Source organism: Amphiura filiformis, chromosome 3, assembly GCF_039555335.1.
Source record: "Amphiura filiformis chromosome 3, Afil_fr2py, whole genome shotgun sequence".
NCBI lineage: Eukaryota > Metazoa > Echinodermata > Ophiuroidea > Amphilepidida > Amphiuridae > Amphiura > Amphiura filiformis.
In genome coordinates, this window is record NC_092630.1 from 560,453 (window position 1) to 588,358 (window position 27,906).

The following is a 27,906-nucleotide window of genomic DNA, read 5'->3' on the forward strand; positions in this document are numbered from 1 at the left end:
GCAAGATGTTATATTCCACCATGTTTCATGGTATTGTACAATTTACCCGTCTGAAATTGACAAAGACAGTGCAGGTTTAAAATAGCTAAACTATAATATGACAGGTTTAAACTAGCTTCTTTAGCTATTTTTAGCTTTTTTTAATTGAATGCAATATATTTTACGTTTCTTGATGGTTTTGCTTGCTTGCTCGTAGTGCAATACGTGTATCGCTTTATTATTAACAAGAATCGGGTTTCTATTGTTTTCTATGGTACATTGTACCTATTTATTAGATAAAACACCTACAATTTTTAGGTCTTTTGGGGCATGTTGGGAAAAAATGTATATCTTCAATACGAAAGGTCAAAATTTTCAATTGATGGTCGGCTTTTCCTCTCAGCTACATATACACTTTAAGTAAGTACATATCATGAAGTTTACTTCCAGGAATGTTAAATATCCAATATTTAAAAAAATATATCAATTTTTAATATATTTGCCATAAAATTTGTATTATATCGCGAACTAAAAAAAAATTTATATCATCTGGATATTCCTCGTATTCATGCAATTCGATATGCCTGATGTGCTCACATGTCCCAACGTTGCTATCCGTTCCCGTAGAACTGCTCTTGCCTCCCTTACAATCGCCGCTTGATTGAGCTTGTGCAGCGGGTGGGGGTGGAATGGAGGGTAGGTATGTGGGGTGGGGTGTGATATTTCGCCACTACACGATATTATTGCCCAAAAATGCTTAATATTTATAAAAAAACCACAAGAAACTAACAAAACTACACATAGAAACAGCAATGTAGATAACCTTAACGTCAACTACTTAAAAATAGCACAGGGCAGTACCGGTAATGAAAATCGATCTCAGACGGACACACAATTTCTAGCAGGAATAATATCTTTAATATTGTTGAGAACTACAAATTATTCTCCAATCTCATTTTGCATAACACAAGTCCTAATAGATATAGTTAAAAGTTTATGTGAATCACCTTAATGTTTTGTACACCAGGAATTATCCAATATAATATTAATAATTAATATAATCTGTAACATTTTTACATTTTTGTGATTATATTATTTTAAAAAAATGTATACAAAATTTCTTGTTTCAGCTGCTGACAAATTAAAATCTTATTATCATTAAAATGACTTTACACTACAATAGTAATAACATTTTGGTACGGTTGGAGGAAGCAATAAACAAGCACTAAAGTTGCTCATTCGGTGACACTGGAGAATGGTAATCACATCTTAAACTCTTGCGTCTTAAAGTATTTACAAATGACAAAGAGTAGACCAATTGTATAATGTTTGTTTAAATGGTCCTCGTGTGGCGACACTCTTAAATCCTGATGGGACCAGGCTCAAGCAAAATACTCAAGCCAGACTAGAGCCTATTCGCTATTCACAATCGGATTAACTACCATGCATAGCAAATATAGAGGAATACAATTTTTGAATATATCGCCCTGCACTGCAGACAAGTTGCACTCATCACATCTGTATGTGTGCAATCATAGATTGAATACTACTCTTTTCAAAGATATTAATCTTACAGGTGCGAGTGATTAGCATTTTCTTTGACATCTATTCTTCGATGCATTGGTACCATGTGAACATTGAAGTGCAGGGCGATATAGTCACAATTGTATTCCTTATTGCTATGGTAGTTAATCCGATTAACTATGTCACTTATACGGCGAATAAACAGGCTGGCCTATATGGAAAGAAAAAGAAATAAAGTCTGCACAAAAAGTAACTCAGCTGTTATAAATACGCCTATAGATTCAGAACTAATAATTGTTTTCACAATATTTCAACATAGAGAGAAGGATGATTTATTTACACGCATTTTGATACCCCATTCGTCAAATGTCGTTCAATATTAACAACACAGTAGTGCTTTTACAGAAAAATACCCGAATTTAAAAGTTGCAGTTTACAGCGATCAATGGTTATAATGCCAGCACTGTAAACACGTAAAGCCCGTCATTATTTTCGCGCTTACTTCAAATCAATACAAATAACTGCAACTTTTAAATTGGGGTATTTTTCTTTCAAAACACTGCTGTATTGTCAATATTGAACAAAATTAGACAAATGGGGTATCAAAATGCTGTAAATAAATCATCCTTCTTTTTATGTTGAAATATTGTGAAAACAATTATTAGTTCTGAATCTATAGGCGTATTTATAACAGCTGAGTTACTTTTTGTGCATACTTTAGAATTGACAATGAACAAGGAAAAGAAGGCACCTAACAAACTATGTGGACAAATTAGGTAGCATTTGGTTCCAGAGAGAGCAAATTCTTAATCCTATCGCTACTGCCATAATTTACAATACAATAAGTCACTCTCAGTGCAGATATATAATAATTGATGATAATCTCCGATGACCAATAATTATTGTTCCAGGCAATATAACATGGTCATGCTATAAAAGTTCACACCAAGTTACCTAATTTACCATTTGAAGTTCACTGATTTTCACTAAATTATTCAAGTCTTCAATACATCAAATCCCTTGATCACATAAGGCATGTCACGAGTGGCTGTGCAATAATTATGAGCGCCCCTGGTAAAATTTCCAAATGGCATGCCAAAAAATGTGTGCCTTCCTTTAATTAAAAAGCATGCCAAAAATTATTGCTTTCCCCCTCTCAGTTTGCCAAAAGTGCTTCCCCCTTTTAGCTGGCCAAAAAAGTCTTGCCCCCCCCCCATTTTACCCTCCCCCGGCTCATTATTATTGCACAGCCTTAAGGCATCCCATGACACATACTACTCATATCACATCACATGATGGAGTAGACACTCAATATGTATAAATATCACTTTTCATGGAATCCCTTGATCACAAGTAAGGCATGTCACATGGGGCTGTGTAATAATTATGAGTGCCCCCCTGGTAAAATTTCCAAACGGCATGCCAAAAATGCTTGCCTCCCTTTTATTTAAAAAGCACACCAGGAATGGGTGCCAAAATTGCTTGCCCTCCCCCTCCCTCTTGGCTTGTCTAAACGTGCTCCCCCTTTTTCGGCTGGCCAAAAACACCCCCCTAATTTTACCCTCCCCATGGCTCATAATTATTGCACAGCCCCTAAGGCATCACATGACACATACTAATCACATCGCATCGCATGACACTGTACTGTATTTCGGTAAAAATGGAGTAGGCACTCAATATGTATAAATATCACTTTTCATAGAAATTCACAAATTTATAACAAAATTGAAACTCTCAGAAAGCCATGCATGCAATTCTCTCAAGGCTACCTGCAGCTGAGTGGTCCAGGTGATTGTACTGTACACTAGATTAGGTTGAATATCGATATCAGATTTTGTCTGAATCCCTTGCAATCTGAAGTTCATAAGCAGTGGTGGCGCAATGGGGGGAGGGAGCATGAGGGACCCCCAGTCAAAACCCTTTCCCCCCTGTTTCCCCCAGTCAAAACCCAAAATTATAAAAAAATTCCACTTTTTGCCGAAAATTTGGTTGATTTTTCCCCCTGAAATTCACTTTTCCCCCTCAATGCCCCCTGAAAAAATTTCCTTGCGCCGCCACTGTTCATAAGTGGCCAGCTAGGAAAATCCAGGAAATAATTTGATGTGCATCATAAAAAAGCAATTTTCCATACAAATTGCAAGGCCAGAAAGAATAAACATGGGTCTCACCTGTTTTGGCACCACTTTGGGATTAAGCTTGAGCTATGTTTCATCTGACAAACCAAGATTTAGCTCTGTAGTTCCTGACACTGGGAGTAAATGATGCAAATGGGCTCTTCCAATTAAAATCCACACTACCCCTGTGGAAGATTTTGTGAAATATCTTCCCCAGGGGAGTATGAATTTCAAATGGAATTTATAGCCCATTAGGCAGCTCTATTTGAGTTTCATACACCCTCTGAGAAAGATTCAACTTGAATCTTCCACAGAGGGAGGGTGAGTTTCAAAAAGAGTTGGTTAATGTGCTAATTCCATTTTAAATCCATACTCCCCATGTGGAATATATTTTTATCTTCCACAGGGGTAGTGTGGATTTTAAATGGAATGGCCCATAACTTGTTAATACCATCTAATATATTCATTTAAGATGATATACAGCCTGTCTCAAAAAAAATTGTGCAAGTGAAAAGCGCCCTCTTTGGCAATTATAAAATACCGTTGTGACATAATGCTTACATCAACATCACGGGCGCAGTCTTAGCTCTCACATGCCGTTTGTTCTGTTCAATTTGCTTGTTCCAATTTCGAGCTATGTTTATTTAACAACGAAAGGGTAAAATCACACTTGTGCCACTTTTACTAAGGCAGAGAGCTGTACATGTAAATCAATGATAGCTGATGTTGATGCGTCTAATGCACTCCCCTTTCGGGCGCATGCATTAGACGCTTAAACATCAGCACGCGTGCATTATTTTGTCTAATATCTCTCCCAACAAGTAATACGTGTTCATTAACATAACATGTATAAGTGCGCAATATTTGTTTGTCTTTTATCATGTCTTAAGTGACTAAGAGAACAGCATTTACCATGATAAAATCATGATAAAATCATTGACATGCACATGTATTTAATTTTACAGCAGAATGTGAAATATTTATTTATCTTTTAATCCCTTTTAAGTGAAAAAGGAGAATCATCATTTCTGCATCATGATAAAACAGTAAAACAGTCAAAACATTTTGTATTGTGTAATTGATGCATTCTTTTGATTTCACGAAGGAACTCTTGATAAACTTTATGCTATCACTGTTACGTGTAAAGCCGTAAAAGTGGCACAATTGTGATTTTACCCTTTCGTCTTTAACTAAACATATCTCGAGATTAAAACAAGCAAATTGAAAAGAAACGGCATTTGAGAGCTAAGACTACGCCCTTGACATTGATGTAAGTATTATGTCACAACGGTATTTTCTAATTGCCAGAGAGGGCGCTTTTCACTTGCACAATTTTTTTTGAGACAGGCTGTATTACAATTTTGTGATACCATAACAGCCTAGTATTAAATACATTACAATCAATTATTACACCATCTACTCTCATACAATGACATGAATTAATGGCAAATCTGTCCATCATCACTCACTGTCTTAATTGGATAAATTCAAGCATAAAATGACAATCTGCCATCCTGCTGCTGTTTTTATTTTTAAGCTATTTCAATTAATTTCAGATGATAAGGATGGATTATCTTCTACAGGGTGAGTCTGACAAAACTGCATGAAAAGTACTATTTTTGAGAAAAGGTTGTGTGCTTACTAAAGGGGCACTTCAATAAAACCTTCTAGAAAACCCCCGTAAATGTCAATGAATCATTGTTTTATACTGCAAGATTATTGCATGGATGACTGGGTTATCGTATACATAAAAAATTAAAGAAAACGAAATATGTTTGTAAAGATTATCATTCATCCAGGTAATAAACAATAATAATATGTTGAACTACAATAGTTCTAAATATCATTAAAGAAAACAAAAGCACCATTAAAGCAATCAAAACATTGATATCGAGAATGTTTTTGTACATAACATGTATAGGATGTTGAAAAGTGCTACTTTTTCCGAAAGCATCATTTTTGGAAAATGTGATTATTTTTGGCCAAAACAAAAATATTTTGAGAAGAAAGAACTTTGGGAGGGTAGGAAAATGATTCCTTTATTCACAGGTTTTTAATTTTTTTCAAATCAACGAAATGTATGTCAAGTTATGCAAAGAAATGTTTTGTAATTTTAGGGGGGTATTTTTGAACCCTTCTATTGAACCATACCCCAAAAATTCAAGATTTTGTACTATGTGTATAATAGTACTCACAGAACCTAATATATAATGGGGCTCTACATTTTATGGTAGTATACCACAATTCTTGTCAGCCAACAAACAACAGAGGGCGCTACTAATAATAAAGAACAGATCACAGAATTCACAAATCCCTCATATCGTAACAAGTTTTATATATCTATAATACTGTAACTAAATTACAATAAAACAACAAGCATTACAATTGAAAAATTATGATTAAACAGTATTTTGTTTTCATAGTATTTTAAAAGTTTTGTTTCAGAATTTATCAAAAAATAGAATATTTCTACAATTTAGATAACTACTTCTCCTAGTTACCTTGGCAATCCATTTCTGCTGGCACTTGGTCAATATCATATCAATTTATTTTAATTTATTCTGACTTTAACACAACAAAATGTAAAGATCTTGTAATTTATTTCAAGCGTTAATTCACAACTGACGATTGAGAACTTGAACACATCACAAAATATATATATTTTTATAACTGTACATGCTAAATACTTGAATTAATTTGTACAAAAGTGTAAAACATACTACAGATCACTGATTAATAAAAAATAAAAATACATAGTACTGTTTGAGCACATCTCTATGAGCTGAAATTAAATTATACACATAATAAGTACCTATTTATTTGCATATAAAACTGGTTCAGTGATTCAGTTTTGAATCAAAGGCAAATATGTGTACATCCATATCAAAACGATGCACTTTTCAGCTGCTACAAGTGTCTCATTTTGCATAATATCTAAGAAGAACTAACCAGACTCATCTCAATTGGAGGTCACTTCAAATCATTCCGAAGTCACATGGTTTTGGAATGTTCTCTGTATTCTTTAACCATGTGACTTGGGGATGATTTGAAGTGACCTCCACTGGATATGAGTCTGGTTAGTTCTTCCTAGATATTATGTGAAATGAGACACTTGTAGCAGCCGACAAGTGCATCGTTTTGATATGGATGTACACATATATGCTTCTCATAGTCATATCTAACTCCTCTACCACATACATTAGAGATCTGCTAGTAAGGTGTTGCACTTCCCAAGATGCTGGTCTCATTCTTGACCCTGACTTGATAACACCAGGGTAATGTTTTTGTGCCCAATTGGGATTTTAAAAAAATGACACAAAACATCCAAGACCAGACAGACCTCAACTGGGACTTCATTCTACACTTTCATGTCATTTTCAAGTCTAAATTAGTGTTTACTTTGGTACTAAAAACAACAGGAATATATTCCTTGTATATACTACAAGTTAGAGCCTTTCCAATTGATATAATTATCAATAAATTTATAATGATCCAGAATAATTATTACACATGTGACTTGGAATTGTCCTGAATGAAAACTAATCCCCCCTGCCCAGAGATGCCAGTCAGTGTTGTCAAAAAATCCTGAAATGGCAAAAACTTTCCTGAAAAATGTACTTTGCCTATACATTTGTACAGGATTATCCCAGTAAAATTTTCCGAAATCAGGAAATTTCCTGAATATTCGACAACACTGCGGCCTGCCGTAAGTAACTTGAGATCCAACCTGACCTGAACCATGGCAAAAACCTAACTGGAGTAGACCATCAAATTTGTACAAATGTATACCACTCCCCCCTCCTCCCTCAATTATACTTGGCCTGCCTGGTATGAAAAAAATCAATTAAGTACATTTCACAGAATGAATCATTAAATGGATAATATTATATTATACAGAAGGAAACAAGTTCCTCACAACATCAACTTTCATTTTGTGAAGACAAAGTTTAAGCAACAACAACATTATAGGCACTTGAAATACAAAATCAGAGACCATGTGAGTTTATTGGGTTAAGTTGGTTGGGTTCCCATGGATCTGCAGGACTAACAGATAAATGATTTCTGATATAGGGTAGCAAAATCACACATTTTCATTTGTTTCCCTGCTCAGGGTTGCTTTTAGCACCCTTGAATTGCACTATTCCAGTTGAAATCCACACACACCCTATGGGCTATTCCGGTTGACATCCATAAACCCCCTATGAAAGACATGACCTTAATCTCACACACAGGTGGTATGGTGTAAGATTTCAAATGGAGTCAACCCTAACTCCATTTGAAATTCACACTCCCTGTGTGTTCACATCTTCCACATACAGGGTGTATGGATTTCAACTGGAACAGCCAAATGAGTATAGAAACCCTACCAAAGAACGTCCAGGTGACCTGGTCATATAATCTACATATTACATTCATTTGTAATGTAACTGTCAATGCCCAATAATATACTCTGTCTGGCATCAATTCCACAGGATAAACATGAGAATACTAACATTTGTTTGCAATACCTTTAAACCCCATATTTAGGGGTATTATTGTACAAAAAAAATATGTAATCACTTGACATTATGAACATTTTCATAATTTTCTTGATTTTTTGAACTCACAAGCCAAAAGCACTTCATTATGCCTATTCCATGATTACAATTTGCTGAGCAAATGACAGGTGGACAGGTGGCTAGCTGTGACATGGTTTGAACCCCTGACCTCCACTGTCACCATTTACAAGATATTACATCCACAACAGCATTGCTGTGGATAATCTGGTGCATGGACTTTGTGTTCAAATCCATACACATAATAGCTACCAATCTTATTCTTCCATTGGTAATGTGTCTCAGCCACAGGTACTATACGGACTTGATGACGCTGAAAAAGAAAACAGAAAACAAAGCCCAATGTTAGGCTACAATAATGCACCATGTTGGTTTTTTTCATGAGAAACCAAATGAACTCTAACTTGCTCAAATGGGCCTTGGCTCTTACTTAAAGCCATATTATAACATTTTCAAACAAAATAGATTAGCTTTTCTTTGCCATAAAGTGTTAGCTTTTACTGTCAGATAAAACCCCTTATATTTTTGAGTCGAACAACTACGGCAAAGCAAAGAAAATTAGAATTTACTACCAGCGCACATGTCGCTAATACGCACTACTCCTTCGGTCATGTTGTGGTACGACCCTTTGTTGTGTATATCACCGTCCCGCACGCCGTGTAATGCATTCTGTGTGTTATGAACATCGTGTATGCGTTCGACTAATAATTCCATCGTAATAATAAAGCGCCGGTTCCGGCGTTTTATTCAAAATCTCGGATTTTGACAAAACTACAGCACCTAGAGTCTTGATTTTTGCAGAGTATTATATTGGTTTAATAAAGTACAATTTAATCGTGTAAAAAAGGAATTTTAAAAATTCAGTGAGGGCGTCTTCCTCAGCAAATGTTATAATATGGCTTTAAGTTGTTCCTTGTTATGTAAATGAGACAGTTTATGCTGTGTACATGGTAGCTTTTACACTGAATTTCAGGGCTTGCTCTTTCGTTATACTAAATTCTTTCCAAAAATAGCAATAATGTGATGTTATCTACTGAAGATGGCTATTAAAGGAAGTCTCTTTCATGTGATGCTATCTACTGAAGATAGCAATTAATGTGATGCTATCTTCCAAAGGTAACAATTAATGTGATGCTATCTACCGAATCATGCTATCTACCGAAGATAACAATTAATGTGATGCTATCTACCAAAGATAGCAATTAATGTGATGTTATCTATTGAAGATAATATTAATGTGATGCTATCTACCAAAGATAGCAATTAGTGAGGTGTTATCTACTGAAGATGGCTATTAATTTGATACTATCTACTGAAGATAGCAACTAATGTGATATTGTATAGCAAAGATAACAATGTGATGCTATCTACTGAAGATAGCAATAAATGTGATGTTATTTACCAAAGATAGCACTTAATGTGATGCTACCTACTGAAGATAGCAATTAATATCATGCTATCTACTGAAGATGGTAGTTAATGTGATTTTATTTAGCAAAGATAAAAATGAATGTGATGCTATCTACTGATGATAGCAATTAATGTGATATTATCGTCCAACGATAGCAACCAATGCGATGCTATCTACCACAAAGATAGCACTTAATGTGATGCTATTTACTGAAGATAGTAGTAATTCATGTCATATTATCTAGCAAAGATAACAATTAATGTGATGCTATCTACTGAAGATAGCAATTAATGTGATTATTATCTTCCAAAGATAGCAATTACCGGTAATATGATGCTATCTACTATTCTTACTAAATTGGGAGACCCCTCAAGGGCTTTTTCCAAATTTTAAACGCTTTATAATATAAACTTGAAATAACAGTGATTCAAACAACAAATTTTACGAAATCTGCCAATCAGTGGTGACAAGAGGGCATGACCAACAGTTTCAAATTTACACCAGTTTTACCCCCTTCATTTTTTGTGACCACCAACCTGCTGTTCAAATACCCCTGTGGTATCCTATGGTACTTTCTATTGTGTATATTTTCAGCATGTTGATTTCCGATATCAGTGTAATTTTCAGTGTTTCACTTTCATAGTGTATACATACATACCTGCATAAGAATCTTCTCCATTCTAAACTGTGTGACGTGATTATTAACCAGCTGATGAGATGCCTGGTTAATTTGTTGGTCAGGAAAATGATTGATAGGCCAAACCTGGGACAAATATTAAGAAAAACATTAAATAGAACCATGTGACTATTTGAACTGAGCTTACAGCTGGATTGCTTTCCAAAGACATTTCACCCTCCCCGTCACATCTTTAATGAGTTCATTTAAGGGATCTGGAATGAGCGTTTTGACCATTTCGACAGTATTTTTGTGGGACATGAAAGCACATCAGACATATTGAATTGCATTCTGAATACGAAGAATGTCTTTCTGATATCAAATAATTTTCATCTTTTGAAATTGACGATATAATACAAATTTTATGACAAATTATTAAAATTTGATATTTTTGTGTATGTAGCTGGGAGGAAAAGCCAACGATCAATTTTTGACTTTCATATTGAAGATATGGATATTTTTCCCCAAAAGACCTAATTTTTTTTTGTGTTTTGGGAAAAAAATCCATATCTTCAATACGAAAGGTCAAAATTTTCAATTGATCGTCGGCTTTTCATCCCACCTACATACACTTTAAGTATAAATCTGATAAATCATCAGATTTATAAAGTTTACTTCGAGTACTGTTAAATATCAAAATATCAATTTTAATCATTTGCCATAAAATGTGTATTACATTGCGAAGTTTCAAAAAATCAAAATTATTTGATATCAGAAGGATATTCTTCATATTCAGAATGCAATTCGATATGTCTGATGTGCTCTAATGTCCCACAATAAATATTGTCCAAATGTTCATACCCCACCCCTTAAGACAACCCTATTTTTATGCTTGCACCCACCATTGGCTGTTCTTCTTTGAATACTACCTCCCCTATCACACCTTTCATGAGTTCATTTATGACAACCCTATTTTTTATCCATGTACCTACCCTTGGCTGTTCTTCTTTGAATGCTACCTCCCCTGTCACATCTTTAATGAGTTCATTTATGACATTCTATAAACCTTCCCTTCACTATTCCTTCTTGAATGCTAACCTCCCTACCACACCTATAATGAGAATTTACGACAACCATATTTTCAATGCTTGCACCTACCCTTGGATGTTCTTCCTTGAATGCTACCTCCCCTGTCACACCTTTAATGAGTTCATCAGGCAAGGCAGTCCGCTCAACTACACTATCATTCACATGATTGGTCCTGTGAGGGGTAACCAAATGGAAATATATACAGGTTAATAACACAGAAATATACATATAATATTATGTGATACGATCAGATCCAATGAAGCCAAAGAAAACAATTTTGAAAATTGAGTTGTAAGTAATGACTTATCATTATCAACTTGAATGGTGAAAGTTTGCTATTGCTTGCATTCTTAGTTATTATTTTATTTCTTCAGTAGTCGGGATACACGCGCAGAATTGATGCCGAATCGGTAAATTTGGTGCCCCCTAAAGGTGGCTCCCAGGGCATGTGCCCCTTTCCCTTTTTGAGAACCAAACTAACAATTTATCAATCAATCAATCTTCTTACCAATCAATATCCAACTTGATGTAGAATTTGAGATTTGCCGCTCCATCACATGTTTTACATTTGATTTGTCCATGACCAAAGCAAGCATGGCACCTGTAAAAAAAACGAAACAAAATATTTTTAAAAAGCTCATCTCATAAATCAAGATTTAAAACTACATTATGATGCACTGAAAATGATCATGTCTGGCTCTATCAGTGATATGGTTTCTGAGACACTGGTTGGAACTTTCTAGGTTATTGGGGGCTTCAACATGCATGTATTACTTAGCTTTCTTGGGTCACTGAGCCTATAGGCAAAATATCTAATAATCGATCATGAGAGCCAACATGGGTACGCACAGATATTTGCGCTGAGGCCTAAAAAAATTGTTTGATCGGCGTAACATTAGGGTATTTCTTTTTTTTTACACACATTTTAAGCTGTAAATTTCATATGATAAAGCCTTGGAATTTTTATTTTATTTTAATTTAATTTTATTTTATTTATTTATTAATTTTTTTTGGCAAAAAAGGGTCGGGCCTATTTTTAGGTCGGGTTACGACAATCAAACAATTTTTGTTTAGGCCTGAGTGTAATACGCAAATACCTAATGCTTATGGAGCAAGTGCAGCTTTTGTTAATTGACCAATCACAGTCTTCGAATTCTGTCATCATGTATAGGTCACATGATCATGTTATTCCATGAAAGTACACTGACACAACAGTATGTAGAAGGTACCTCCTATCATGATCGAGAATTACATATTTTGTCTCTTATACTGGCCAGCCTACATGGCTCACTGGAAATTGCTATTACTGTACTTGACTTTTTGTACAAACAGCTTTCAAAATGCACCTTTCTCGCATTAAAAAAATATCTAAATTGAAAATTATGTTTAAGTCCTGGACTTAAATGATTAAGTCTGGATTTAAGGAACAGCTGGTGTATTGACAATTTCAATATATAAAGTATATCAAATATCAGTATTATAAAAAGGCTCCAAGTCATAAAGATATATTACAATAACAACAAATGGATTAAGGGATGGGGTATGAACGTTTGGACAGTATTAATTTTGGGACATTAGAGCACATCAGACATATCGAATTGCATTCTGAATACGAAGAATGTCATTCTGATATCAAATAATTTTGATTTTTGAAATTGCAATTTAATACACATTTTATGGCAAATCATTAAAATTGATATTTTTGATATTTAACAGTACTCGAAGTAAACATTACAAATCTGATGATTTATACTTAAAGTGTATGTAGGTGGAATGAAAAGCCGACGATCAATTGAAAATTTTGACCTTTCATATTGGAGATATGGATTTTTTCCCCAAAACAACAAAAAAAAAATAGGTCTTTTGGGAAAAAAATCCAAATCCTCAATATGAAAAGTCAAAATTTTCAATTGACCGTCGGATTTTCCTCCCAGCTACATACACTTTAAGAATATATCATTAGATTTATATAATTATTTCGAGGACTGTTGTATATCAACAATTTGAAAAATATTAAATTTTTATAATTTGTCATCAAATTTGTATTATATTGTGATTTTCAAAAATATATTATTTGATATCAGAAAGACATGCTTCGTATTCAGAATGCAATTTGATAGGTCTGAGGTGCTCTCATGTCCCTCAAAAAATACTGTCGAAACGCAATAAACGCTCATTCTAGATCCCTTAAGAAGCAGTTGCAAATTGAAACAAACTGTTACTCTATCTCCCAGTTCCTACAATATACCAGATTAAACAAAATGGGCTATTCCATTTGAAATTCCACACTACCCCTGTGGAAGATTTTGGAAATATCTTCCACAGGGGAGTATGTTTTTCAAATGTAATTAGTCAGAGTTAATCATTTTGAAACCCATACTCCTTCTGTATTATCGCTTTACCTATACCTTCCACAACTGGGAGTGAGTATTTCAAATGGAAGTTACCCAATTGTCTATTCTATTCAAAACTCATACTCCCTCTGTGGAAGACTTTGGCTAAATCTTCCACAGTGGTAGTGTGGATTTTAAATGGAATAGCCCAATACATCCCCACATGGAAAACAGTTAACGCTCTGTTGACTGCAGACGACAAGTTTCAAATTTTGTTTTAAATGACCATATTTGGAATCGGCATGAAATATGCATTAGAATGAGTACAAACAAGCCTAATTTTGGTTCAGTAGTTCTTAAGATAGCCCTTGATATTTTGAGAAAATATCTCAAAACTTGGGACTTTTAATTTGAGCCGCAGGGTGTTAAATATCTTACTTGGATAATATCATAATGATAGTAACAAATCAGTCATTTAGTGTGCAGGGTGTCCCAAAAATAGCATTCATCTTTGCAGTGTCGTAGACAAGGGGTGGGGTGGGAAGAAAGAAGACAGCTAGTTGAGAAAAATATGTGACGTGTCATGTCAAAAGGAGACACTTTTGGGCAGGATTGTAAATGGAAAAATAGCCAAAAATCCGCCCGGGGGTGATTTTTTCACAATTTAGGTTTGTTGCGAATTTGTGATGTTATCAATGTTTAAAATATTGTCTGATAGTTTCAAGCCGGAATATAACTGGCATCTTGTATTTTTTGAGACATTTTTCAAGGTAATTTCTACTCTCAACATTGTCAATAATATTTTTAAAGGCAGATATCTCAATTTCCCATTTTATAATACCATAAATTACGAACTCAATATCTTTGCTTATGAATGTCCGATTTCATTGGGGAAAACGGCGCTGTGGAGCAAAATATCTATATTTCAGATATGTAAAAACCTCAAAATTGATAACCTGCCCAAAAGTGTCTCCTTTTGACATGACACGTCACATGAGCTTTCATGTGATACTAAAATCTTGCATTTTGATAGGGTAAAGTGGGATGTGGCTGTTGATCTGGTCACACCATTAGCAAAATGCAAAATGGGGAAAAATATGTAGAGTGATCAGAAGTTATTCTTTAAGACCTGACAGAACTCTTTTTATACTAAATAGTAAAATGCAAAACAGAATTCTTCAGCTGAATATTTTCCTGGGTAAATATATGGCATGCATAACTCATTGACAGATCAAATTTTGCGTGAGCCTGTGTGTGAGTCGTAAGAACGATATTGATGTGTCGGGTTATTTGAAAGCATACCATTAATTCATATTAATTACAGAATAAATTACAGAAATCAAAATCTTGGTTAGTGTGTTGCATTTCAGGTGGAAGTGAAATTTTAATAAAACTATATCAGTACAAAGCAGCCTCGCAATCCCATTTCTTAAATTAAAATCAATTAAATATAGTTTACAGAGCAGCCTCACTATCCAATTTCTTTAATTAAAATCAATTAAATATAGTTTACAGAGCAGCCTCACTATCCAATTTCTTTAATTAAAATCAATTAAATATACATTTGTTTATATTGTACATGAAATATTAAAGTTTTCTGGATACACAGGTTGACAACTGTAAAAACAGGTCAATATATTTATATGCAGTGGTTCCTGCTCCGATTAAGATGTTCCTACTTATGTGACCCAACATGAGTAAATGAGTCTTTATACTATAGCAAATACTCCAATATGCATGGGTGGGCAACCTTTTTTTGGTGGGCCAGATATTTTCAATGAAAATTGTGCAGGCTGCAGATTTATATTAAATTGCAAAGAGAGTGAGAATTTAACAGGGCTTGTTGAACGGCGGAGCAAATTTTATATTTTCAATAGAGGTTGTGCATATGACGTACCGGTATCATACCAGAAATATGGCGGACTACTCAAATGCATTCAACAAAAAGCATGATTGCAATCTACCGCGACAGTTCATCTCACGAACATAACAAATGCACTACGATCATACAAGTTGACGACAACATTTTGAATAGACTGCACTGCGCCATGATTACGGTGAAGGACACTGGTTCAAATCCTTTGTTTGGAGCCAATCAATAATTTCACGCACAACCTCTATATAAGGCAAAAAAATAATAGGGCCTAGGGACAATTGCTAGCCATAGGGTGCGTGATGTTTGGGGCACAGCGCCTCACGGCCAGGGGTCCCTTTTAGAAACAAAATTTTTGGCGATTTTTTTTTTTTTGGCCAAATTTTTTTAAATCAACCACAAATGATTGTAGCACTTGGCTCTAGTATCAGGGACTCTCCAAATCCTCCACAAATATTGAGAACAAAAATTGGGAATTTATAAAAATGCAGAAAACCGAATAAATTCTGGAAAATGGCATCTCTGTTGATAAGTAGTAGATGCTTCTTTTGCAAAAGTCTGCAATCCTTGGACTGAAATCTAAACAAGTTCATTGAAACAAGCACCAGTAGGGTAGACATCTGTAAAAATTTGGTATACGAGGGGGTATCAAAAAGTTTTAGAAATCACCCAGAAGTGAAAGAGCTATATCAATGAAATTTTGTCAGTGCAATCACTGGTCCTTATGTAAACTATGGTGCAAAAATGGTCTCATAAGAACGTTTACTTTTTTTACAGGCAACGCTAGATGCTAATAACCTGCTGCCCCAGTTACTGCGCATAAACTGCAAGATTGAGAAAATTGAGGCAAGCAGTGTTATTAAGATCCTGCATTTGAAGGGTTGCAGTGCCTAGAAAATCGATGATGAAATGAAAGTTATTTTCGGTGGTGATTGTGATATTGTCGCTGTTGCTTTTTGGAAAATGAATTTTTATTTCATCACAGATTTTTTGGCCACTGTAACCCTTAAAATGGAACTTAATCATGCTACATGACTCAATTTTCTCCATTTTGCTGGTTATGCGGTTACATAGGCAGGTACTGACATCTAGCGCCTGTAAAAAAAGTAAACGTTCTTATGAGACCATTTTTGCATCATAGTGTACATAAGGACCAGTAATTGCACTGACAAAATTTCATTGATATAGCTCTTTCACTTCTGGGCGATTTCTAAAACTTTTTGATACCCCCTCGTAATTCCCCATCCAAAATCATTCTGAAATTCTGCCACATCTTTGTAACTATGCAAGTATTGGTTCCCTTAATAGTGGCCACAGCAAATTTGATGGCAAGCCATAAGTTGCCTACCCTGTTCTCATATTAACATATTTGTGGGTCAACACAAGTAAATGAGGCAATAATGTTGCAAAGTTGATGATGCTTTTGATGTGGTAAAGGAGGGGAGGGGTGAAGCTGCAAATGGTTAACAATAAATAAATCATAAAGAGAGGGCGCTCTATCTGCTATGTCCAAACAGAAGCAGATGATGGTGGATGCGATATCGCTATTTTTGACGTCGCCATTGGATTAACACATAATCATGAAATCTTCACAAACAATTCTAAATTTGTTATGTGGTGTCAAAGCAAAATTATCTTACTCTAAAACCGGTGGGGTTCTGCAAAGTACCCCACTGCAAGTATGTTAATTGTCCATTTATAATTGCTAACCGTGTATTGTGAATGGGGCTGTCAGCCCTGTATCTTCGCCAGCCTCATGACGTCCGTGTTGCGTGTCCTATGCCGCCTGAACAGAAGAAGACTTTGACTGGTGCCCTGCTAAAGGCCACCATTTTCTTTATAATGAATTTATTTGGCCATGAGACATTCACAAGAGAATAAAATCATTACATGTTTAATTTGCTGGCAGATCCACCATGAGCTGTTGTGGCATGTGGTGGTGAACTCAATGCATGTAATTGTGAGTGCGCACTAGTTCGAACCCGAATGGTTCTGATTTTCTCTCTCCTTATTTATAGTGCCACTTTGCCTGAACTTTAATTAATAAATTAATAACATATAGATAGCGCCCCATCGGACGAAGTCATCTGTTAATGAGGGCCAAACATTATATTCCATAAAGTGTGAGACACAAAAATGCTATATGCCCACACTGCACCTGTTATGATATACTTTTCTTGATATCTTTCCTGTAAATGTAATTAAAGCTACAGCTCACCCATCAGACACAGGCAATTAAACAATCAGCCCTCAGTGGAGAATTTTCATTGCATAAAAAATACCTGGTCTTTGCCTGGTGGGATGCCATGTTATTAAAGTCCCATTCAGTGATGATCCCAGCAAAAGTGTAAACAAATTAAAATTGTTTATAAATTGCTTAAAGGTGAACCTCATTGAAAATAAAGTTATATATCAATGGAAAGCTTATGAGGCCAGGACGCAGAAAAGAATATTATGAGGCCAGGACGCAGAAAAGAATATTTGTTATTTGCCTAACGTACCAGGCTAGACATAATCTCCATGCAAAGATTGGATATTGGCCACCCCCTAAATTACAAAACGAAATCGTTCAAATTGGGCGCTTTCGTTGATGACGTCAGCTCGGGGACACACAGTTACTTCCGGGTTTGCATGCATTACTGTGGCATGCATCGGGCCAATGTACGAATTCAGTCATTGTCAACTTACTTTACATGAAAAATATCTTCACTAAAATAAGAATAACATGTAGGAAACATCATGATCAAATCAAGAATGAAGTTCCTGAATAAACTGTGTGGATTTAAAATGGGAAAAGTGCTGGCGGGGTGATTTGGGATAGGCCAAGCCATCCACGATATGCATAGGGAATATTGCAGTAAAGCACGAAAAGCGAAGATTCACCGAAGAACCGGAATGAAAACAGATTGCAAAAAATAACTGCTAGTGCTACCAGTTCAGATCGTCACACCAAGTTGAGATGAACTTATCACAATGAGAAAATGAAGGAATAGAATAAGGTACATGTACAGGATTTTTTAATTATTTCTTAACTTTACAACCGGTCATGTATGATAGGCGAACTCGTAGATACATCCCTACGGGATGAACTCAGTGACTGACTGAGTCTCAGTCGCTGAGTGTTCGGTATCCGCGACTGTACTGCACTTGCAGACAAAATGACCGATTTGATATTCACATTCTGATATTTCCAACTTATTGCTACTTCATCAGCAAAATTTATTCCTGTAAATGTTCCAAATATAAGCGATTGATCAAATCTGCTGAAACACACAGCCGGGCACACAGCGTAAGTGCTTCCGGACGAAGCGAGTCGCTGTGTTTGTGCATGTCCACCTTGATCGGGTTCCTGCTATTTCTTCAGCAGCAATTTACGCATCATGTTCGGTAATAAAGTTTTCTAACGTGAAACAGTAAGAAAACAACTTTGACCCCATGCGGAACATTTCCGGTCATCGGGTCATTTTTTCCCGGGTTTTCATGAATCTTGGCGCTATTGGGCTTTGGCCTATCAGAGCTGCTCTTTCATATCGCTAGGTCATCATTTCGGGTCAGATTTTTCACGGGGTTTCCATGGCTCTATGACGCTTTCGTGCTTTGGCCAATCAGAGCTGCTCTCTCAATTGCACTAGGTCGTCATATTCGGCGATTTAATTCATTGCATTATTGGATTCCAGTCAGGATAGACGGAAAATTTTTACTCCCACCCACCACTCCCAATTTAAGGGGAGCTTATTGGGTTTAATAAAATAATTTAAGCAAGTGCAGCTATTCAAGAAAAAACATAGTCTGTTTATAAAAACAGGTGCTGTCTTCCTTACATAAATAAGGAAAACAAGAAAAAAAATTGTTTTGCATGATATAGCATGCGTTGGGCATGCTGACTAAGCACTATAAATACATTTAAATGAACTTTTGCACACAACAAGTGGAAATTAATTTATAAGCTCCTGGCATGTTCGGTCAGTTTGTAATGGAATAATATTAAATTTTATCATAATGCTTATAGCTGCAGCAAAGGAATTAGCATCAGTTATAGCATCTTTAATAATGCAAAAGCCTTGTCTTCTAGAAAAAATTAACAGATATATAGAAAGGAATCCACACAGAAGAAAGACACTTCAACCAGGATTTTACAAGTCTGTTTAATTTTAACTAATCCATAAAAGACAAGTCAAATATTTAAGAAAAATGGAGATGTTTGTTTTATTTTAGCTTACATCGTCCAATTATATGCACTTGTATACCTTGTTATGACCAAGGTATACACCAACCTTACTGATGGCCTAGGGACAGAATACCCTTTACTACCAGGTTCACACAAAGTAAACACAGTACACTGTAGTTACTATTTCAGAACAATAAAACACTAGTAACATTTATTTTGGGGTTAAGTACATCATCAGGTGGGGCTTTAACCATGTTAACCTGCTTCACAAGTTATAATACACATATACACAATCATATAATGTATAGCATACTAGCATAGAGTAAGAATATTAATATGTTATCATTGGCAGTGCCATCATTGTGGCATGAGATGATCTAGAGTCATTTGTTATCCATATCATGTCTTGATCTGTAGTTGGGAGTTTCCATGAAGACTAGTCTGTACTCTGTAGCCAGTTAATGCATGCTCGCAGTTCGCGTTTTTGTACACTACTCAAAGTCATGTCATGACAGAATCAAATAACACAGCACAGCTAGCTTAAGCTTAACAGTTCCTTGGAATGGTTTCATACCAACGTATAACTTTACCTCCACTAGGTTCTTGAATAACTGCTAAGTCTTTCTGGTGAATCCCTTGCATTTACATTGCAAATGTTAGATATAAAAATCTGCAACTATCTCAGCCCATGTGCCATCCGTGTTCCTCAGGTAGGCAGCCATTTTGATCTCCCTAGGGACCGATCGTTATTTACGGCAGGGGGGGGAATGGGTGTTTTGGCAAAAATATCGACAAAAATTTCGCGTTCCCCCCCCTCGCGTTCGCTCAAAATTTTCGCGTTCCCCTTGTTTTCCCAATTTTCTCCATTTAAAATTTAACAATCCCCCTCCTGGTTCAACTAAAAATTTCAGGTTCCCCCTCAAGACCACAAAAAATTTCATGTTCCCCTAAATTTACCCATTCCCCCCTGCCATAAATAACGATCGCTCCCTTACTATCCCCAACCTGTAGGCAATTAAGCCTGTCTCCCAATTACTAGTAGCTGGCAGGGGGTGCCTGATGCTGGATGCTCAATGCCTCAATCAATCCTATGATATACCAGTGGACATCACACCTCCCCCCTTAAAAGAGAAGTTTACATGTAATGAAAACTTCACACTTTCTTTAGTGTTTTACTTCATAACTGATTGCTTAGTATATTATCCTGTAGTTGTTATACCTGAACTTTTTGTCAACAAACACCTTGACTGTATAACACTACACAAACTATAAAATGTTGACATTGGTTCATGACCATGTCACTGCTTTTCTTTTTAAAAGCAATTTTTGTTTGATAACAAAACTCAAAGTTTTATACAGCACAATTAAAAGCAAAATTTAAATGCCATGAAAACTCAGCTTTGAACATGTTCCATACATGTGATCTACTCAAAAGTACACAGTGTTCCTTTTTAAAAGGAATTTTTGTTTCACACACTGTTTCATAATGTATGTTCAATTTAAGCTGCCCTTGATAGGGTGTCAGTTACCTCATTGTCTTTCCATTTAACATGCTTGACATCTAGGGTATACTCTTGTTTGAGTGGATTTACCATGTAGGGATATTGTTTTATGGGTGCAGCTGCAGCATCACCTACATGTACAGAAAGATCATGGTATGTCAAGTCAGTTGTAGTTGTCAGGACCTTTTCACCTGGTTTAAACACTCTGTTCTCAGCTTCCTTGTCATACCATATTCTCATTCTGTCTTGACTCTGTTTGAGATTTTCATGTGTCAGACTTATGACTACATTACATGTACTATGCACCACTACTTGATTATAGACTCTCCATTCTTGATAAACTTTTGTATCTGGAGGTCTGCAATTTCTCACTAGAACCTCATTTACTTTGTACAAACATACAGGGACCTCATTTGTTTCCTCTGTGATAGATCTTTGATCTCTGTTTACTAGTTTTGGGTCCTTCTCTTGTTCACTAACCAGTTTTTCATGGTTACTAGGGTACTGTTCACAGTCCCTATGTTTCTCAGATTTTGTATTTACATTAGATACATTGGGATCTGATATCCCCATAACAATAGGACTTGATTGTTTATCCTGATCATATACATGTATGTCAGAAAGAAAAGTGTCCTCTAGGTCTGGGACTAAGTCATTTTCCTTTTTCTGACTTTCATGTTTTTCTTGAGCACTCTGTATGGGCTCCATAATTTCACTGTTTGCTTGACAACTCATGGATCTGGGAACAACATCTGATGGGAAAACATAATTTTCTTCATCCCTATCAGTTTTAATCACTGGTTTAGTATCTACATGTATGTGATCAGGCACTTTATCAGGTAGTACATTTTCCTAAGTAAAATCATTATCCAAGAGTATGTTCACAGCATCTATGGGCAGTTCCTTTTGTACTCCCACTTCATATGTTTTTGACACCAAGTCAGTCTGTAATTCAATTATGTGAGGGGGATTACTAACAGTATCCATCCCAATAACAGGGACCAGCACATCCTCTCCAGTGGAAGATATCTCTGAAAATGACAAGGTGCTCTCCAAATTTACACTCTTGCCACAAGCTGTATCCTTCATTATTTCTATGGGCTTTGGATCTGATTTGTCATTTAATAACGACACACTAATTCCCTCACTCACCAAAGGTTCACATATTTCACTAACTTCTATTGAGTCAGATTCCTTTTGTAGGACTTTTTGGTTTTCATTGGGGAGATTCTCATTAATATGCACAGGGTCTACACACATTACAGGAGATGAACAATTTTGTTTCTCATGAAGTTTCCAACATTGGGACATCAGGTGCCCTTTCTTATGGCAGTGATAGCAAGAAGGCCCTGATTTAGGCTTACTTTCATTGATAACCTTTTGTTTACTAGGGTCACTGGGAACTTTTGTACTTTTTGTATCATGAACCTCAGATGACCAAACTTCTTCTCCGTGTTGTGTGCTTCTTCTTAATTCCTCATAGGAATTTGAGTGTGAAAATGGCTTTGCCAATCTTGTTTTGTACTGTGCGGTGAGTGCATACTTATTCAGGATGGCCTGCTTTACTGTGGGGTAATCTGCATCAGGTAAACAGTAAAATACCTCAAAAGCTTTACCCACCAAAACACTCTGAAGTAATAAGCACCATTGGTCTTTTGGCCAGGAGAAACTGTTGGCAATTTCCTCGAAATGTATGAAATATTTGTCTACTTAGCATTCATTGAATTTTGGTACCAACTCGATATGTTCAGTGACATCAAATGTACTCTCTTTGAATACTAATTCTTGTTTCAATTTCTCATGCTCAAGTGACCATTTCATTTCTAATTGTTTCATCCTGAATTCTTTCTCCATTTTTAACTTTGCCATGTTTTTTCTTGCGCTACGATTTTCAATTTCTGCATTTCAATTTCCTGCATTTCAATTTCCTGTTGCATTTTCTGCATTTCAATTTCATGTTGTTTTTTCTGCATTTCAATTTCATGTTGTTTCAGTTTTACAACATCCACCCCAACATGAATTTGGACTTCCATTTTCTTATCCAAATATTTTTCATAAAGAATATTCTTACCCACCAATATATCTATGAGATCATTTTTAATTACTTGCTTTCTCATTGGCGGTTTAATATCCAATTCATAATATTGGCCTAATGACACTAACTTAGGTCTCCGTAACTGGTCAAACTTTTCCCATGTTACATCCTTAATGAATTCTTCTGGTTTAAACTCCATGATGATGATACTGATTAAACCCAATTTTACAATGTATTTCTTTCTTTACGTACAGTGTACTGTAATTTAATTTTTAATTCAATATCTCAGAACACGAGCCCCTGTTTCTGGTAGGGCTCTAAATTACTTAATTCATTCCCGGACGTGAGCCCCCAATTCTGTTATGACCAAGGTATACACCAACCTTACTGATGGCCTAGGGACAGAATACCCTTTACTACCAGGTTCACACAAAGTAAACACAGTACACTGTAGTTACTATTTCAGAACAATAAAACACTAGTAACATTTATTTTGGGGTTAAGTACATCATCAGGTGGGGCTTTAACCATGTTAACCTGCTTCACAAGTTATAATACACATATACACAATCATATAATGTATAGCATACTAGCATAGAGTAAGAATATTAATATGTTATCATTGGCAGTGCCATCATTGTGGCATGAGATGATCTAGAGTCATTTGTTATCCATATCATGTCTTGATCTGTAGTTGGGAGTTTCCATGAAGACTAGTCTGTACTCTGTAGCCAGTTAATGCATGCTCGCAGTTCGCGTTTTGTGTACACTACTCAAAGTCATGTCATGACAGAATCAAATAACACAGCACAGCTAGCTTAAGCTTAACAGTTCCTTGGAATGGTTTCATACCAACGTATAACTTTACCTCCACTAGGTTCTTGAATAACTGCTAAGTCTTTCTGGTGAATCCCTTGCATTTACATTGCAAATGTTAGATATAAAAATCTGCAACTATCTCAGCCCATGTGCCATCCGTGTTCCTCAGGTAGCCTGAGTCCCTCGGCCCCGATCTCGAAACAAAAAACATGGCGGAATAAAATGGCCGTTTCTCGATTGATCCACCAGTCCTTCAACTGCTTACGCACGGTCATCGGGTTGTGCTGGCAGGTGAGGACTGGTAACGATTATGCGTTCGAAAATTGGAGCATTTATTAGCTCATGAATAATTAATTAGTTCTTATCACGTGGTCACAGCATCTCCTTTTAAGGATGTTATAATTTATTATGAATGAAATATTTGCATTGTTTACTATAATCATGACATTTGACATGAAATTATAAATAAATAAACAAATTTGTACTGCCTGAATATTTATTCATTCTAATTTCACACATCATTTTCCAGGCCGTTTTCCATGCATTTTTGAGTTGTCACTCGTCTCCTCATGCTTTAGCTCTTTGACTTGCAAAATATGTATTGTTTTTCCTTTTTTCCTTCATCATTTAATAGTAATACGCACATGGGAAATTGAAAAAAAAATATGTTGATTGTAATACAAATTTCACTTTTTTTACTGTTTATTTTATTAATTGTTCAACTTGATTCACGTGTATTTTGTTTCTATGACCAGTGTGTTTGTTTATAGGGGCTGTCATTTTTTCTTGAAAGGGGTGGGTCATGAATATACTGGGGATCATAGAATTTTTAGACCAAAAATAGAGGGGTTATAATTTTTACCCCAAAATAGAATAGAAGGCTGATGACACAAAATTTGTTTAAGCTGCGCGTGCATTCTTTCAATTTACGCTCAAAATGTACGTACAATCTTTAGTTAATTCAAAATAATATATATTTCAAATTTTTTGCCCGCTCCGTGCACCTTCTTTACGCTTTTTTAACCCTATGATCAAAATTTTAACACGCTCCAGCGGCTCCACACACTTTCTTCACATTTAAGTTTTGGTAGTCAGTATAGTGTTACGGTACGGTAGTCACAATGTTACGCACCTTACGTCACACAACTTACGTGACGTAACTTACATTGCGTTGTTAATTTACGCAAGCGTGACACCCCTTTACGTTGCGTAAGTTATGTTGCGTTGCGCAATTTACGTTGCGTTGTTAAGTTACGCACCGTAAATCACATTGAATAACTTACGTTGCGTAACCTACATTACGCAACTTACGTCAAACAACTTACTGCGTTGCATTGTTAATTTCATAGCGTAACTTACGTTACGCAACATAACGTAACTTACGTTGCTGCGCAACTTACGTTGCATTGCATTGTTAATTTACGCAACGTAACTTACGTTGCTTTGCGCAATAACTTACGTTGCGTAACTTACGTCACAATGTTACGCAACTTACGTTCTAATATTACACGGCTAGGCTGTAGACTACAGCAAGTCATGCAAGTGTAACACCATGCATACATAACGATACGATGTGTGTATAATAGGTCCAATCTTAGACTAATGTGTGTATGCGAGACTAATGCGTGAAGCGTAGACTACGAGCTACGGCAAGTATAATGCCCTGATCGACAGTACGATGCATGAGGGCCCAGCCATAGACTACGGTAAGTGTAATGCCTAAATGGAGAAATGTGTGCAAGGCCCAGCCGTAGACTTGGAAAAGGTTAGGTAAATAGGATTACATGTACCGTACATAGTCATGGTACTACTACTACTGTTAGGCCTAGCATGACCACTATTTATTGACCAGTATTTTGTCCTACATTCATGCAAAACATATCATGACAGGCTAGGCCTATCATTCTTCTAGGCTTACTCACATTTGAATACTTTGTGGCTAAGCCTGAGCCATGAAGCCCGAGCCTAGGCATGCTATGCCTAGTCATATAATTTTGGGACTCCGTTTTTTGGATCGAGTCTCGTCTTGTAAAATTGAGTGAGATCCAACCCATGATTTGGCATGAAGACATGAACTTACCTTTTTTAACATGAAGAATACCATCCATTCGATTTCAAGTGCAGTGCAGCGTCTGATGTACATGATGTAGGACTACGACTCGTGCAGTTGCACAGCACAGTTCTCGGCGAGGCTAGTTGCCGTGTATTGACAGGTTGGTACTAAACTTTCACATGTTCAGCAGTCAAGTGGCTGTTAGTACAAGGAACTTATACAAGTTTACGTGGTGAACTAAGTGGCTGTGCCATTTGAGTGCAGCACAGACCAACTGACATGACCGACAATCCGGCTTACTTCATTGTACTTCTACTTCTACGGTTCTACCATTGCCAAGCAACCAAGGAGTGTTGGACAGTACCATTCAGATTCAGACAGCGGGCATGGCCGTTGAATTTCTTTGTCTGTCTTGAGACCGTGCATGACTGAGTAGCTTTCTGGAATCTGTAGTACTTACATGCTTTAATAGCCCGTGCCTAGGCTGCACTGACAATGAATAACATACAAATCACGGTGTGTACAATCCGTGTAGTTGAATCAGGTTGTTTGTTGAAAGTGCACATCCAATTCATGAACATGGTAGGCCTATGGCTATGCCGGTATGAATTGAAATCAAGAAAATGCCGATCCGGCCGTTTACATGGCACAAAAATGCCTCCTATTTTGCTCTAAAACAACCGATGACTTCAAATAAACAGTCTAAAAGATCACCAGCAACGTCACCTTCAACTTCTCCAGCCAAAGTTTCAGCATTGACAACCAGGTTTGAAATTAAACATATTTTGTTGTTTTTCCTATGGACGGTTACACAGACAAGCTGACGATCTGTCTCTGCTCTGATTTCTCACAAAAAAATGTTATTTCATGAATATTCATCATGTATCAGCTGCCATATATGGCCGTACAACAAGTATTGCGCAGGCGTCAACCATATTGAGCTACTGCGCATGCACGCAGGATCCTGCGTAAAAACAATACAATACAAAAGAATAAATCGCCCCACTTTTTTTGCCCGGTTCGTTCTCAGGCCCCGAATCGAGAAACGGCCATTTTATTCCGCCATGTTTTTTGTTTCGAGATCGGGGCCGAGGGACTCACCTGCCAGCACAACCCGATGACCGTGCGTAAGCAGTTGAAGGACTGGTGGATCAAGTCTATTCCTCAGGTAGGCAGCCATTTTGATCTCCCTACTATCCCCAACCTGTAGGCAATTAAGCCTGTCTCCCAATTACTAGTAGCTGGCAGGGGGTGCCTGATGCTGGATGCTCAATGCCTCAATCAATCCTATGATATACCAGTGGACATCACAACCTATATCCATTATTAATATTCTTTCACATTCATTCTTTCAGTCTTTGTATTTCTTCCAGGTAGGATTACCTCGAGGAATCTCCATGGTTCCAACCTTCGGTGCAACTGTTTGTATGCACTAATCACAGAATGAAAATTAATTGATTGAAAAATTCCAGCCATTATAAATTCCCCTTTGTTGGGTTTTTGTGAGCACCACGTTCCTCAGCACAGCTTGCTGTAGAATAGAAATTGGGTGGAGTAATTTTACTCTTATTCTGGAGTTCACCTTTTGATTTTGCTTGATTGGGATTCGGATTCTCCAGTAGGGTAATTACTGTTGAACAGAAATTGGGTTGAGTAATTTTACTTTTATCTTGGAATCCCATCTTTTTGATTTTCCTTTTTGGAATTGCCTTGGGGTTCAGATTCCTCAGTTGGGTGTTTACTGTCGAACAAAATTGGGTCGAGCTGTTTTGCTCTCATCTTGGAATCCCAGGCATCCTTGTTGATTCAGGGTTGTGTACAAACCCTTTGCTTT

The 27,906-nt window shown here is 36.4% G+C and overlaps 1 protein-coding gene across 3 annotated transcripts in view; it reads right to left on the reverse strand.

Annotated features, from left to right (window-relative positions):
* Nucleotides 1-6,765: 6,765 nt before the first annotated feature.
* Nucleotides 6,766-27,906, reverse strand: part of LOC140147818 (protein SSUH2 homolog) — a 58,308-nt gene continuing 37,167 nt past the window's right edge. For 2 of the 3 annotated variants that reach the window (XM_072169566.1, XM_072169568.1), the window contains exons 9-12: nucleotides 11,798-11,890; nucleotides 11,359-11,461; nucleotides 10,243-10,347; nucleotides 6,766-8,486 (exon numbers count right to left, since the gene is read on the reverse strand). In XM_072169566.1, the coding sequence (XP_072025667.1) occupies nucleotides 8,340-8,486; nucleotides 10,243-10,347; nucleotides 11,359-11,461; nucleotides 11,798-11,890 (448 nt within the window). In that variant the 3' untranslated portion in view covers nucleotides 6,766-8,339. The remainder of the gene's footprint in view (nucleotides 8,487-10,242; nucleotides 10,348-11,358; nucleotides 11,462-11,797; nucleotides 11,891-27,906) is intronic. The other variant, XM_072169567.1, reaches the window with a different exon arrangement.